The 15,403-nt window shown below is 42.1% G+C and overlaps 1 protein-coding gene and 1 pseudogene across 1 annotated transcript; both read right to left on the reverse strand.

The window, feature by feature from the left end:
* Positions 1–3,663: 3,663 nt before the first annotated feature.
* LOC121634202 lies at positions 3,664–4,805 on the reverse strand (annotated as a pseudogene).
* A 4,831-nt stretch (positions 4,806–9,636) lies between these two features.
* Positions 9,637–10,533, reverse strand: LOC121634203 (trace amine-associated receptor 1-like). The gene has a single exon (XM_041976716.1). The coding sequence runs from the start codon at positions 10,531–10,533 to the stop codon at positions 9,637–9,639; it is 897 nt and encodes a 298-aa protein (XP_041832650.1).
* Positions 10,534–15,403: the final 4,870 nt, after the last annotated feature.

A 15,403-nucleotide genomic window follows, 5' to 3' on the forward strand; every position in this document is an offset into this window, starting at 1 on the left:
ACCGTGGGTAATGGGTTGTTTGCTAATTATCATAATGGTATGCATGGCCAGCGTTTGGTTTGAAGAAACTGGATCCATGCAGGACTCAGCTTAAAGTTAGAGATTTATTTAATTCCACTTTCCAACTATGTGACTGAGATGGGCCGGTTTAACTTCATTCATAATCTCCTCTAGTTTAGGGCTAATCTTTTAATTTAGCTGCATTTCCTGCTTGTGGGAACCAGATATCTTTCATCTTAAAGGTTTTATGTGGAAAACTGGAGCATCTTACTGATGCTCCCTGATTTTGTGCCGGTCTTCTTTAGGTTTTTGGTGGTTTGCAAACATGAATTGGCGCATTACTGCCACCAACTGGTCTGGACCAGAATGTGTCTTTGTGCTGCCATGGCAACACTTATTTTTCTTCTCCAATTGAGGGAAGCGGGCTACCCATTCCTACCCATCTTATTTATACCCTCCCCCTCCAATTAAAGTGCCACAGCTGTGAGTTTGACTTTATTGAGAGTGACACTCTGTAGTGAAGGGGTAGTGTGTACGGGGTGGTTTGGGATTGAGCCGCCATCTAGTCAGTTTAAACTGTCTGCAGGGCCTACTTTGTGGGCCTACTTAACATTTAGAAAATAAATGAATAAATTGTCTTTGGGGAGCAGTTTCCTTTCCAAAATTTACAACCTTTTGCCCATTTGCATTTTTGACTTTACATGAGAGACAAAGAAAGAGCCAGACAGAAAGTATCTCTTCATTTAATAAACCCGCTCTCTCTTGTTTACATGACATGCACCTTTGCAGCAGGACCAGACATGGAGGAACAGGCATTGCATTGGACTACAAGCCTCTGCACGTGGTTTCTCTGTGCTCAGAGCCAGTGAAAAAGAACTGTGAACAAAAATAATAATAATAATCTGTATTAATGCACTACAATAAAATATAACAGCGTTGATTAATTAATGTGGTTTTGTCACCCACCATATAATTAGCCCAAGTCTTTGAATCTAAACTGGGTAGTCAAGGTCTTTAGAAAAAAAAACCCCAAAAACTCAACAACCCTTTGTGTGTTAACTATTTTGTCCCATTACAACCTGTAATTCAATAAAGAACATTCTGGATTTCATGGCATGGATCACTAAATTGGTGAAGTGAATTGAAAAGAAAAAAACAATGTTTAAAAACCAAAAAAAGAGGAAAAGGCCAGAACTGGGACACAGCTTATATCTAGCTAGCATCTCAGAACCTTGTGCTCAAGTTCAGGATCTATCCCCACCACAGAGGTGAAAATTAATATTCTTAAAAGCTGTTTTGATAGGATCGAAAGCATCCTAACAAACTGTGTCACAGTCTGGTATGGAACCTGCTCGATCCTTACCTGTCCTTACTGAATTCTTGCTGACCCCGACACACAACTTCACTGCCCACCCCCCATTCGTCCTTGGACCATAAACTGCACTCTGCCACCACTGTACCACTTTACCAATTATCCTGCACTCACGCATATCACTAGGTTTTAGCAATCCTAGGTAGCTACTGCCTATACTATTGCAATATTTCATGTCATTCTACCTGTAGTTTTGTATAGAATAATTTATCATCTGCATATTTCATCCTGTAAATTATGTTCATAGTTTGTTTATAGTTGACTATATTTAAAGCCCATATTAATCTGGATAATATGTTCATAGTCCATTTTATAAATCACTAAGATATTCTCATAACATACCGTCTACATATTTAATTTATTATATCTGCACTTGCTGCTTTTGTACTTCGGGTTAGATGTTAAACTGCATTTCGTTGCCATGTACCTGTACATATGTGATGACAATGGAGTTGAATTTAATCTAATCTAATAATCTAATCTAATCTAATCTAATCTAATCTAACGACAGATCAGCTCTGTTTTCTCCCACTTCATAATGAATAGAAGAAACAGACTCGTAGTAAATCTGAAAGTAGTGTTATTTATTTTTTTTTTAATGCAATTTAATTTTAAACCAATTCAGTAGCAGGTCCACAGTATAATCATATTCGAAGTATTTAAGGGTTTAAATAATCTTTTGCAAAACCCTTTCACATTACATGGAAAAAATGTATATAAAAATCCACCACATGTAAAATAAAAGTGTTGCTGAGTTTTGAACTCAGGAAAAAAAAAAAACATTTATTGGTGAAGCTTGTTTTAATTTCAGCTAATTATTTAGTCCCACAAATTAAATCTAAAATAATCTAAAATGTGATTATTTGAAGTGCCATCATTTTACATTTACTATTATTTTAAATTTTTTTGTGATATATTTTAAAAGTATGTCTATCCAGCCATTATTTAACATTATTATTAAATAATTATTATTTATCAAATCAGTTAAAGGTACAGTATGGGAAATGCTTTCACCCAAAAAGAGGGGGAATAGATAAATAAATGGATAAAAAACAAATAAACCCTTGTAATGATACATATTTTTTACTTTGATTTTTATTTACTTGCTAACAGTGTGAAACCTGGATGTTTTTTATTTCCTTTTGTTAATATACACCCATTGTTCCTTTTCAGGCCTACAATACATTCCAAAGTAAGTCAGAATAGCTTAACAGATATTCAGGGTTACTAAATGGATTTGAGAAACATTTACTTCAGAGATGTGTTGCCTTAAAGACACATTTTCCAAGGATGTTTGTGCAATTTTCAACAACACAATGCATCACAACACTCTGCACACATTACAATGGCATAGCTGAGGAAGAAGAGGGTTGTGAAAACCAGCGATGGGTAAAGCTGGACCTGAAGAACTGCAGTCCGACAGGTTGTGGATGTTTCCTGCTGCACCACATCTTAATTAAATTAATGGGTCTGCATACTTAGAGAGAATCTGACAACAAGCTGTTGAGGAGAGCCATTTAACTTGCATCAGGTCTCCATTGAAACATCTAAAACCTGCTGGAGAACAGCCCTTGCCCATCCCTGCGCTAGACTGTAGCCCTGACCTGTCCTGGTTAGAGAATATGTGCAGGATAAAAGTGAACAACAAGACAACGGCCAAATGAGTTGTTGCAACATGTAAAATGTTTCTTTGAAGGGAATAAATTAAATGAAATAGTTCAGTACCCTCAGTTTCAGAATATGTTTCGAGTGTTGTGAGAAGGAACAACTTAGTGAAACACAGCTTTACTGTCCAAATGTTTTTATGATTAAGTTGCAAGAAGGAAATGCACAAACTAATATAAAGTAACAAATGCACGTTGCACCTTATAGTCATTTTTAAGCCACTGGTGCTCTTTTATATTTAACGTATGTCAAACATAATATCCCACCTTCCGTTTTCTGATTTGGGATTGTAATACAGTATCACAACAAGTATCTGATCATGGTTATCTTCATGCAAACACTCCAGAAAATCATCTCTCAGCTTCTCATTTTTGCACAAAAAACTGTCCCTTTTCTGACAACACGTCAATTGCAATGTGAAAACATTTTTCAGGCTTTATGTTTTCACTGATGCAAGTAACTAACTTATGGTTTTCATGAAATAATATGTTGTGGACCAAAAGCCTGAATCCAGCTGGGAGTATGAGGGATGTTTTATATTTAATATCTTCTCATCAAAAAGAAGAATCATGTGGCTTTCAAGAGCATTATGTTTTATTTAGTTATCTGGAATTTCAACACCTCCATTAGTCCTAAAACAGAGAATGCAGTAAGGAGATTACTGCACTTGTTGCAGTGTGACAAGCTCAGGTTAAATCTCTGCAGGATAAACTGCTCATGTCCATTTTTGTGTCTGTGATGCTGTTGTTATCAGAGTGGAAATAGCCATAGTAATCTACAGAATAATAAATCAGAGAAGTTTGGAGTTAGTAAAATCACCCAAAATGATCTTTCCTGTAATAATCATTCTGAAAGCTAAACCAGCTGTAGAAGAAAGCATAAATGAATGGATTGAGCATTGAATTTGATAATGCAAGCCAGTTAAACATTTCCACCAACAAACCTGGCTCTGAAACATTACTGAAAGAAAAAATGGTGGTGCAGAGAAAGGAAGGCAGCCAACACATGAGAAAAACTCCCATGATGATAGTCAGAGTTTTGGTTGCTTTCCTTTCCATCTTAGTTACAGTTGCTCCAGAATTTTCTTTGCTCTGGATGCTGTGTGCCTGTCTCTGTGCAACTTGGAAAATCTTCAGGTAGATACACAGCAGTATAATCAATGGCACATAACATGTGATTAAAATTAACAAAACTTTTCCTAGAAGACCCGCAAAGAAACACTTTTCCCCACATTTTACTCTGTTGAGTCCTACAAGGCAAACTGCAACCACACCTGGACCTCCCCAGCTCACCAGCTCACCAGGATCATGACCATGATAACACACCTATTTATTTTACTTTTATAAGTCAGTGGCTGACATACTGCATAGTATCTATCAACAGCAATACAGCACAGATTCAGAACCGAGCATGTGCTAAGTGATATATCAAAACCACTACGTACTTTACAAAATAAAACATTGTGATACAGACATGAGCTTATAGAGAACTTCATGGTGAGAGGGAAGACAACAGCCCCTACCAGCAGGTCAACCACAGCCAGAGAGAGGATGAGACCATTGGTAGGAGTGTGGAGCTGTTTGAAGTAAATGATGGAGATTATTACCAGAAGGTTTCCACAAACAGTTACAGCAGATAAAGTAACAAGAAAAATTTCAAATAATTGACATATTATATAAGAAGTTTCTATATGTGTGTATGATACTATTTTATAACAAAGATTTATATTAAAAACCTCAGTCTTGTTAACACCAATCTTCAGTTCCATGTTAATACATATCTGTTGCTCATTAACCCCCCTGATATGGACACAATTCAAATACAAGTTTTCTTTACAATAAAAAATAACCTGTTTTTACTGTCCTATCCACCACATACAGCTGTCACAGACATCTAAGCATTAGCACTGTTACATGCTTTAGCCAGTTTGTCTGTGTGTGTCTAAGCCTTTCTGTGTACAACAGCCTGTCTAATATATGTTAAATTGCCATGGGCTAGGGAGATGCACAGAAGAGATGCTTGCTTTGCTTGGCTGCAAACACGATAACAAAGTACTTTGTCTCTGCCACTGAACTTGTCTTGCTTACATCATCACCAGCTGGCAAAGATGAAAATGTAATCTGCAATCATAAAATCTAAAGATGCTATATAATTTGTTTATGTTTACTTTGTCATCATGCAGTTATTTGACAGTGATCATAATAAGCCATCCATTCATTTTCTATATAAATAAATGAAAGAATTTGTGTTTTATATTTTATTTAATCAAAAAATGGTTTGAGTTTGACATTGGTAGGGACATAAAAGTGGTCTACTGAGGCTTCTGGAGGGAAAGTGGTTTTCTTGAGGTGTATTAGATGTTTATTTGCAATTTCAAGCAACTGAGTGGATGGAGTATTGAGCCTGTGAGGGAACACAAGGCGCAAAAAAAAAAAAAAAAAAGATCAACACTGATTTCTCGTACGTACAAGAAAGTATGTCATGCTCATGAGTAAGTGAATGTCCTATGCTTGAAGCAGATTATTCCATTCATTACTGTCATGCATAGAAATGACAATACATGATTTAACCGAGCTCTATTTTAACCTTGGACTCACCTACAAAGATTTTACAGCTTTGCTTGCCCAGTGTCACCATTACATTATTTCCCAAAGACAATTAAAACAAGTTCTGAAGTTATGTGGTCTGTTTCAGCACAGGGAAAACACCAGCCTTGATCAGGTTACAACTTTCATTCAGGAACAGATGTAAACATCTGGCCAACTCCATGAGCATCGGTGGATGCATACAGTGTCTCAAAAATGGATTACATGTAAAAATACTCATAGCTGGATGAAGGAGGTTTGGCACTGATCTTTGGAATTAAAAAGTCCCACAAAAACCTCAATGTCCAAAACTTTACAGTTGTAACTGACCACAAGCCTCTGATATCCCAGTTCAATGAGACTAAACCTGTTCCTCAGATGGTTTCTTCATGTGTTCAGCGTTGGTCTGTATGACTAAGAGCTTATGAGTACAAGATTGTTTGCAGGCCTGGAAGACAGCATATACATGTGGATGCTCTCAGGAGGTTGCCCCTGACAGAGACATTGCATGCTGGGGAAGAAGAGGATCTGATACTGATGTGGGATGGGACAGATGATGCACCAGTCACCACAGACCAGTTAAGATATTGGAGCACTAAAGATGTCACATTGTCACGTGTGCATGAGTATGTGATGAAAGGATGGCCTGCGTCAGTGGAGTCTGAATTTATGCCTTACTTCCCTCGACACAGAAAGTTAGTGAGGAAGTTAATTAGGCCTATATCCTCTGCTGCAGCCATCCTCTAAACAACTGCCCTTCATCCGTAAACACCAGATACTTTCTCATGCCCCTGGGGAGACACTGAGGTGTTCCTAGACCAGGCCAAGGCCTGGACTAGGCCAAGAGATGTAGTCCGTCCAGCATGTCCTGGGTCTTCCCTAATGTCTCCTCCATGTGGGACATGCCCGGAACATCTGACCAGGCAGGGGTTCAGGAGACATCCTGACCAGATGCCCAAGCCACCTCATTTGGCTCTTCTAGATGTGGAGGAGCAGTGACTCTACTCTACTCTACTCTACTCTACTCTACTCTACTCTACTCTACACTGAGCCCCTCCTAGATCAGAAAGCTTCTCACCCTATCTCTAAGGGAGAACTCAGCCGCCCTGCAGAGAAAACTCAATTCAGCTGCTTGTATTAGAAATCATATTGTTTCAGTCACCACCCAGAGCTTATGACCACAGGTGATGGTAGGAACGTAGATTGAAAGGTAAATCGAGAGCATTGCCTTTTGGCTCAGCTCCTTTTCACCATGACAGACTGGTGCAGAATGCACATCACTGGAGACGCCGCATTAACCCACCTGTTGATCTCCCGCTCCATCCTCCCCTCATTCATGAACAAGACCTCAAAATACTTCAACTCCTCCACTTGGGACACGACTTCATTCCTGATCCAGGGAAAACACTCCACCCTTTTCCTAGCGAGGACCATGATCTTGGATTTGGATGTGCTGATTCTCATCCTGGTCACTTCACACTCAGCTGTGAATTGCTCCAGTGAGAGCTGAAGATCACAGCCTGATGAAATCAACAGAACCACATGATCTGCAAAAAGCAGAGACCCAATCCTGAGGCCACCAAATTAAAAAATTATGAACATTATTCATAATTATTATAAAAATTATGAACAGAATCGGTGACAAAGGACAGCCTTGGTGAAGTCCAACCCTCACTGGAAACTAATCTGATTTATTGCCAGCAATGTGGACCAAGCTCTGGCACCGGTTATATATGGACCGGACAATTCATACGAGGGGGACCGGCACTCTATACTCCCGAAACACCCCCCACGAGAGTCCTTTTGAAGAGAGGAACCACCACCCCGGTCTGCCAGACCCAGGTAAACTCTCCTTGATGTCCATATAATGCTGCAGAGGCATGTCAACTGGTACAAACATAAAGATTATCAAGCTGTTTTTGTCACGATTTTGCCCTTTCCCAACCAAGTACAGCAAACACCAGATTATCTTGAGTCTTATAAGATTTTCTTTTAAAAAGATCATTTCATCTGAAGTGTATTACAAGTGAATTCGTCCAGAGAATTGGCTGAGAAACAGGTCATGGCCGACGATCAGAATTATTGATCATGTTCAATATTTACAACCAAAAAGCTGGACATGTGTGAGGAAAGCCAACGACTACTGAGTTGTGACTGTGGATTGTGACATTGAACAGAATGTAACCAATCAGAGCGTGAGCTGACTGGGGAGCAAGGAAGAATATAAAGTCTGTATTGTGTCCAAGTGGCAACCTCCGCCTGTAAAATGTGAAGCCTATGCGGAAGTGCAAAAAAACTGCAGTTCATCCCTCATCCGCTAGGGGCTGGCTCCAAAACAGAGCAAATCCCCACAGACTCCCATGTTAAAAAGGCCAACTTCACAGAAATAAACATGTTTGTAACCTGGTACAAAAATCCATTTAATCTTGAAATTCAGTATAATTTGGGGTGTATCCTTCTGATAGTGTCAGTCAGGGCTAGGACCCAAGGAAGAGAGCACACGAGAAGCTTCAGTGAGTGATTTATTATGAAATGATGATAGGTCATTGAGTCCGGTGAGGGTCAGGGCGAGGAGCAGGCTGGCAGGCGCGGCGAGGAGCGGGCAGACAGGATCTCGAAGGGGAGGTAAATCTCCAGGACAGGGAGCTTGGAAGAAATGACAACAGGTTAGAATGCTGTTTAGACTACTCATAGTTCAGACGTGTGCACGGCTGGTTACCACAAGAAGTAATACGATCCAGCGAAGACTAGAGAAGATCCTGGAGTCTTTACACCGTCTTCTGATGAGCCTGATGCACCTCAGTGCGGTCCTGATGGGAGAAGCCGCCCTTCTTCCAAATAAGGAAGAAGGCGGAAGCCTCACCGGCAAGTGAAGACCATGACAGATAGACATTATTGTTTTTGTTTACAAGGCACATCACTCATTTGTAAAATACAGCTAAACTTAAGTTTAGCCTACATATGAATTGAGGAAACCTATTTTTTATGTCAACATTTCTTTTAACTAAATCTATGATCATAATACGTCTGTGTTTTGATATATCTATTGCCTTCAGGGGTTAAAAACTAAATCATGTGTCAAACTCAAGGTCTGCGGGGCACATCCGGCTCATGAACTGCCAGCGCATTGGTGTCTCAATCACTGTACCTCTCTCATTCTCTTGTAGCCTGACTGAACTGCTCACCTTTGTCAACAACCCATCTTTCCAAAAAGTGTCTAAATGAAAAGTGGACTTTGAAAGCAAAATGTTTGTGGATGTAAAGCTGTGTGTCTTCTGTGTGGAGACAGTGAGGCTGTAATGGAATATATATATATATATATATATATATATATATGTATATATATATATATATATATATATATATATACATGCCCTATATATTTTAAGGCAATTTTATTTTTAATATTTTTGCATGACTTTTAGACATGAAACAATAAGATGAGAGATTGAATTGAAAAGTAAAACGACAAAAGTGTTTATTATTTACAAAATGTGCAATAATTTATGCAGTTTTTTATTGTGCATTATGTTTTTTATCTAATGGGAGCATTGCTTGTTGTACAATCTACTGCAGGAAGGAAGGATCTGCGATGGCACTCCCTCACACATTTGGAATGAAAGAGTCTGCATTGCTGTCAAAGTGTTCTGCTGGGGGTGGGAGGTGTTTTCCAACTTGGATGACAGCTTATGCATCCTCCTCCTTTCTCCAACCACCTCTACTGGGTCCACAGGGCATCCCAATGCACAGCTGGCCTTCTTGATCAGTTTGTTCAGTTCTTCTCCACAGCAGACATGCTGCTGCACCAAGAGACAGCTCCACAAAAATGGCTGATGCCACCAATTGTCTGCTTCACTATACTGTATCATTAATATATTGACCTAAAACAATTTGTATTTTATGTTATGCATAGCTTGTAATCTTTATTTACAAAGCCCTATAATACATTATTATGTAATAAGTTTTACAACCTGTTCAGTGTACAGGTGGTTTAATCTCTCCATACTAAACATGTCAAAGAAGTTTAGAGTTAGAAAAGTCTCCTTGAAAAATGTTTCCAGAAATGATCATTCTGAAAGCTGACCTGAACCGGCTGTAAAAGAAAGCATAAATGAATGGGTTGAGCATTGAATTAGACAGAGTAAACCAGTTAAGTGTTTCATACACCTGCATTGTCACACGACCTGTTAGCTGCAGCGAAAAGCAAAGAAAAAACGGCAGCCAACAGATGAGAAAAACTCCCATGACAATAGCCAGAGTCCTGGTGGCCTTCCTTTCCCCATTGCTGACAGTGACTCCAGAATTCATTATGTTCTGGATGCTGCGAGCCTGTCTCTGTGCAACAAGGAAAATCCTCAGGTAGATGTACAGCATTATGATGATGGGCAGATAAAAAGAAAAAACAGGTGCCATAATCTTTTCAAGCACATCATCTAAATAACAGTTTTGTTCACATTTTTTCTGATTTAACTCTGTAATAACAAAGCCAACAGCAATAAAAATAGAAACACCCCAGCTCATCAGGATCATGACTGAAACAACTTGAAAGCTTATCTTAGTCCTGTATGTCAGCGGCTGACACACTGCATAGTATCTGTCAACAGAAATACAACATAAAGTAAAAATGGAAGTTGTGCTCAGTACAACATCAAAACTGTCCCGTATTTTGCAGAATAAGTCTCTGTAATACAGACAAGAGCTGAGAGGATATGACATGCTGAACGGAAAGACTACAATTCCCACAAGCAGGTCAACCACAGCCAGTGAGAAAATAAGGTAGTTAGAAGGTGTGTGGAGTTGCCTGAAGTAGATGATGGAGATTATTACAAGAATATTTCCACATGCTGTGACAACAGATAAAGAGCCCAGGAAAATGTACAATAAAACACATATTGTTGAGTGTGTTCTCATCAGTGTTTTAGAGACATTATTTATTTCATAACAAGGATGGATACTATAACTAACAGAAAGAGTAGATTCTGCTTCCATTGCTTGTATAACTTAAAATGAGATTAATATTTGCTTGAGTAAATGTAATGAAAGCATCCATTTGTTAGTAATGATTGCATAATACAAACAATAATGCATTTCCAAAGTCAATAACATTTTACAATTAAGAAGTCAAAGAGATTCTCACCACCCTCAGACTATCAGGTCACTGTTCCACCACACGACTGAGTATCGAAACTTATCATCCCTCATCTCATTACATCATCAGAATCATGTCCAATAAGAAGTGGCGGAACTGGAGATGAAAGATGAATATGTTATGGTGTACCAGTGTTCATTTTGACAGAAATTTTCTTTTTAGTTTTCTCAAACTAATATAGATAATTTGTAATTATTAAGTTATTTGAATCATGTGAGGAGACTATTACAAAATGTATAAGAATAATGCATTAATTTTTAAAGTTTCTGAAATCATTACTCGTGGTAAAGTGACACATCTATTAACTTGTGTTAGGCACACATATTGCTTTTGCATTTTCATGATTTTCAGCATCTAACTCCACCTGCAGCTTCAACTCTACCCCCACAAAAATATATATCAAAATGTGTCTTGATAGTGTGCTCTGACTTACTCTGTCTAAAAAACTTTGACTTTTCAAAAAATGTAAGAGTCTTCAGAATCAGAATACTTTATTAATCCCTGAGGAAACAGTGGGGTATTATAAAGTTCTTGACCTTATTGAATCTCTTAAAAAGACACTTGTCCAGTACTGTAGTCAAGACTCTTTGAGGAAATGTGGAGTGAAACACTCAGTTTATGTGAACAAAGTAACATTGAGGTCAAGGCAAACAACAAAAGTGCTTCAGGATAGTCTCATTCCCTCCACTTTGAGGCAGCATGTAGTTCCAGATAGCAAACACACTTTTTGTGTGTCAGTGTGTTATCCAGTTCTGGATAACATGATTGGAGAAAATTTAAAAAAGAAAGATTTTGTAGCACAAATTGTAACATCATGATAGGTGTACTCAATCCATCAAGTCTAACATTTATAAATGAAGAGACCATTCTTCTTGTGGCTGAAGCTTATGGATGTACATGCAGAGGAACATACTGTTAACTTTCTCTTCAGTTGTCTCACTAAGCGAAATGTTCACACTTACCAGAATGAAAATGCCTTCAGCACACTTTCAACCAGCTTGGGATATCAGAAAAATTTCTATTTGTGCTTCTCATGATGAATATCCACATCATCTGCCTCCTCCTTCTTCCTTCAGACACATGAATTCCTTGATTTTTTTTTTTCCATGTAGGAAAAAAATAAAAAGACAGTCCATTTTAAATTTTTTCCCATCAATTGTGTGCATAGCAGCCGGCTATGCACCAAGTTTCTGTGTGTTGATCAGGGCACTCGCACAAGTGGCCTCCAATGATGGCTATTTTTCCCATCAGCCACCACGGGGCTAGTGTCATTCCCATGTTCCCACGTTCCCACTTTCCCATGCCCTACACGATCCAGCCTTACATCTTAGCCGATAAACTGGTTTACTCTTTTGGTGGACAGTAGCCTTGTGTACAGATTAGTTTAACCTCCTCCCTGAGCCGCCACCTTATCGTGGTAGAGGAGTTTGTGCGTCCTGACAATCCTAGCTGCTATGTTATCGGGGGCTTCATTCCCCTGTTAGGGTCACCCATGGAAAACAGGTGTCTAGGTGAGGGACCAGATGAAATGCGGCTCAAATCACCATCAATGATGATGACAAAGCAAGGACCAGGGTTTCCCTTGCCCGGACGTGGGTAACCGGGGCCCCCCTCTGGAGCCAGGCCTGGAGGTGGGGCATGGAGGCAAGCGCTTGGTGGCCGGGCCTCCCCTCCCATGGGATCACCACCTGGAAGGGCCATAGGGGTTGGTGCAATGTGACCTGGGCGGCTGCCAGAGGCGGGGACCCTGGCGGTCTGATCTTCGGCTGAAAAAGCTAGCTCTAGGGACGTGGAATGTAACCTCTCTGGCAGAGAAGGAGCCTGAGCTGGTGCGTGAGGTTGAATGGTTCCGTCTCGATATAGTTGGACTCACCTCGACGCTTGGGCTCTGGAACCACTGTCCTTGAGAGGGTCTGGACCCTCTTCCACTCTGGAGTTGCTCCCAGTAAGGAAACCGAGCAGGTGTTGGCATGCTCATTTCCCCTTGACTTGGTGCCTGTAAAGGGTAGCCTCCCTCTGCCTTCAGGTGGGGGGACTGGTTCTGACTGTCGTTTTTGCTTATGCACCAAATAGCAGTTCAGAGTACCCACCCTTTTTGGAGTCCTTGGAGGGGGTGTTGGAGAGCACTCTTTCAGGGGACTCCGTCGTTCTGCTGGGGGACTTCAATGCTCACGTGGGCAATGACAGCGAGACTTGGAGGGGCGTGATTGAGAAGAATAACCCCTCTGATCTGAATCCAAGTGGTGTTTTGTTGCTGGACTTCTGTGTTCATCATGGATTGTCCATAACGAACACCTTGTTCAGGCATAAGAGTGCCCACATGTGCACTTGGCACCAGGACACTCTAGGCCGCATTTCGATGATCGACTTTGTAGTCATATCATCGGACTTGCGGCCGCATGTTCTGGACACTCGGGTGAAGAGAGGGGCGGAGCTGTCAAGTGATCACCACCTGGTGGTGAGTTGGCTCAGATGATGGGGGAGGATGCCGGTCAGGCCTGGCAGACACAAGTGTGTTGTGAGGGTCTGCTGGGAACGTCTGGCGGTGTCCCCTGTCAGAAAGAGTTTCAACTCCCATCTCCGGCAGAGCTTCAACCACGTCCTGGGTGAGGCGGGGGACATTGAGTCCAAGTGGGCTGTGTTCTGTGCCTCTATTATCAATACGGCCAGCTGCAGCTGTGGCCGTACTCCCCGAACTCGTTGGTGGACACCAGCAGTTAGGGATGCCCTCAAGCTGAAGGAGGAGTCCTATCGGGCCTTTTTGGCCTGTGGGACTCCAGAGGCAGCTGATGGGTATCGGCGGGCTAAGCGGAGCACAGCTTCAGTGGTCACTAAGGCAAAAACACGGGCATGGCAGGAGTTTGGAGAGGCCATGGAAAATGACTGCCAGACAGCTTTAAAGAAGATCCTAGTCCACCATCCGGCGGCGCAGGAGGGGAAAGCAGTGCTCCATCAACACTGTGTACAGTGGGGATGGGGGGCTTCTGGTCTTGACTCGGGACGTTGTGACGCGGTGGAGGGAATACTTCAAAGATCTTCTCAATCCACCAACACGTCTTCCGATGAGGAAGCAGAGTCTGGGGTATGGCCCTCCAATCTCTGGGGCTGAGGTCACTGAGGTGGTTAAAAAGCTCCTCGGTGGCAGGGCCCCGGGGGTGGATGATGTCTGCCTAGAGTTCCTTAAGGCTCTAGATGCTGTAGGGCTGTCTTGGCTGACACGCCTATGCAACATCGCGTGGACATTGGGGACAGTTCCCCTAGACTGGCAGACTGGGGTGGTGGTCCCCCTCTTCAGAAAGGGGAACCAGAGGGTGTGCTCTAGCTACAGGAGGATCATATTCCTCAGCCTCCCTGGTAAGGTCTATTCAGGGGTGCTGGAGAGGAGGGTCCATCAGATAGTCGAACCTCGGATTGAAGAAAAGCAGTGTGGTTTTCTTCCCAGTCATGGAACAGTGGACCAGCTCTACACCCTCTTCAGGGTCTTTGAGGGGGCATGGGAGTTTGCTCAACTAATCTACATGTGCTTTGTGGACTTGGGGAAGGTATTCAACTGTGTCCCCCAGGGACTCCTGTGGGTGGTACTCCGGGAGTATGGAGTGCCGGACCCACTTGTACGAGAATCGTTTCCAGTGTGTGTTGGACTCTGCCAAGGCTGCCCTTTGTCACTGACTGTTCGTAACTTTTATGGACAGAATATCTAGGTGCAGCCGAGGTGTTGAGGAGATCCGTTGTGGTGGCCTCGGGACTGGGTCTCTGCTCTTTGCGGATGATGTGATTCTGTTGGCTTCATTGGGCCGTGATCTTCAGCTCTCATTGGAGCGATTCACAGCCGAGTGTGAAGCGGCTGTGATGAGAATCAGTGCCTCCAAATCCGAGTCCATGGTCCTCAGCCAAAAAAGGTTGGAGTGCTCTCTCCAGGTCTGCAATAGGGTCCTGCCCCAAGTGGAGGAGTTCACATATCTCAGGGTCTTGTGCACAAGTGAGGGGAGGATGGAGCAGGAGATCTACAGGCAGATCGGTACGGACACTGCATCGGTCTGTCGTGGTGAAGAGGGAGCTGAGCCAAAAGGCAAAGCTCTCCATTTACCAGTCGATCTACGTTCCCACCCTCACCTATGATCACAAGCTGTCAGTAGAGACCGAAAGAACAAGATCGCGAATACAAGTAGCTGAAATGAGTTTTCTCCGCAGGGTGGCGGGGCTCTCCCTTAGAGATAAGGTGAGAAGCTTGGTGATCCCGGAGGGGCTCAGAGTAGAGTCGCTGTTCCTCCGCATCGAGAAGAACCAAATGAGGTGACTCGGGCAGGATGCCTCCTGGATGCCTCCCTGGTGAGGTGTTCCAGGCACGTCCCACCGGAGAGAGGCCCGGGGAAGACCCAGGACACACTGGACAGACTACATCTCTCGGTTGGCCTGGGAACGCCTCGGGATCCCTCCGGATGAGCTGGTGAATGTGGCCGGGTAGAGGGAAGTCTGGGTTTCCCTGCTTAGGCAGCTGCCCCCGCAACCCAACTCTGGATAAGCGGCAGAAAATGGATGGATGGATATCTTTTTTTCAAGTTTAGGTGATTGTTTCAGCACCATCTGACAAACTGACTGACCAGTTCCCTGTACTCAGCTTGGTCCATCACT

Source organism: Melanotaenia boesemani, chromosome 22 (genome assembly GCF_017639745.1).
Source record: "Melanotaenia boesemani isolate fMelBoe1 chromosome 22, fMelBoe1.pri, whole genome shotgun sequence".
NCBI classification, from domain to species: Eukaryota; Metazoa; Chordata; class Actinopteri; order Atheriniformes; family Melanotaeniidae; genus Melanotaenia; species Melanotaenia boesemani.

Bases quoted from the DNA above. Each gene is read 5' to 3' on its own strand.
- LOC121634203 (XM_041976716.1), bottom strand. From the start codon at position 10,533: ATGAGAACACACTCAACAATATGTGTTTTATTGTACATTTTCCTGGGC.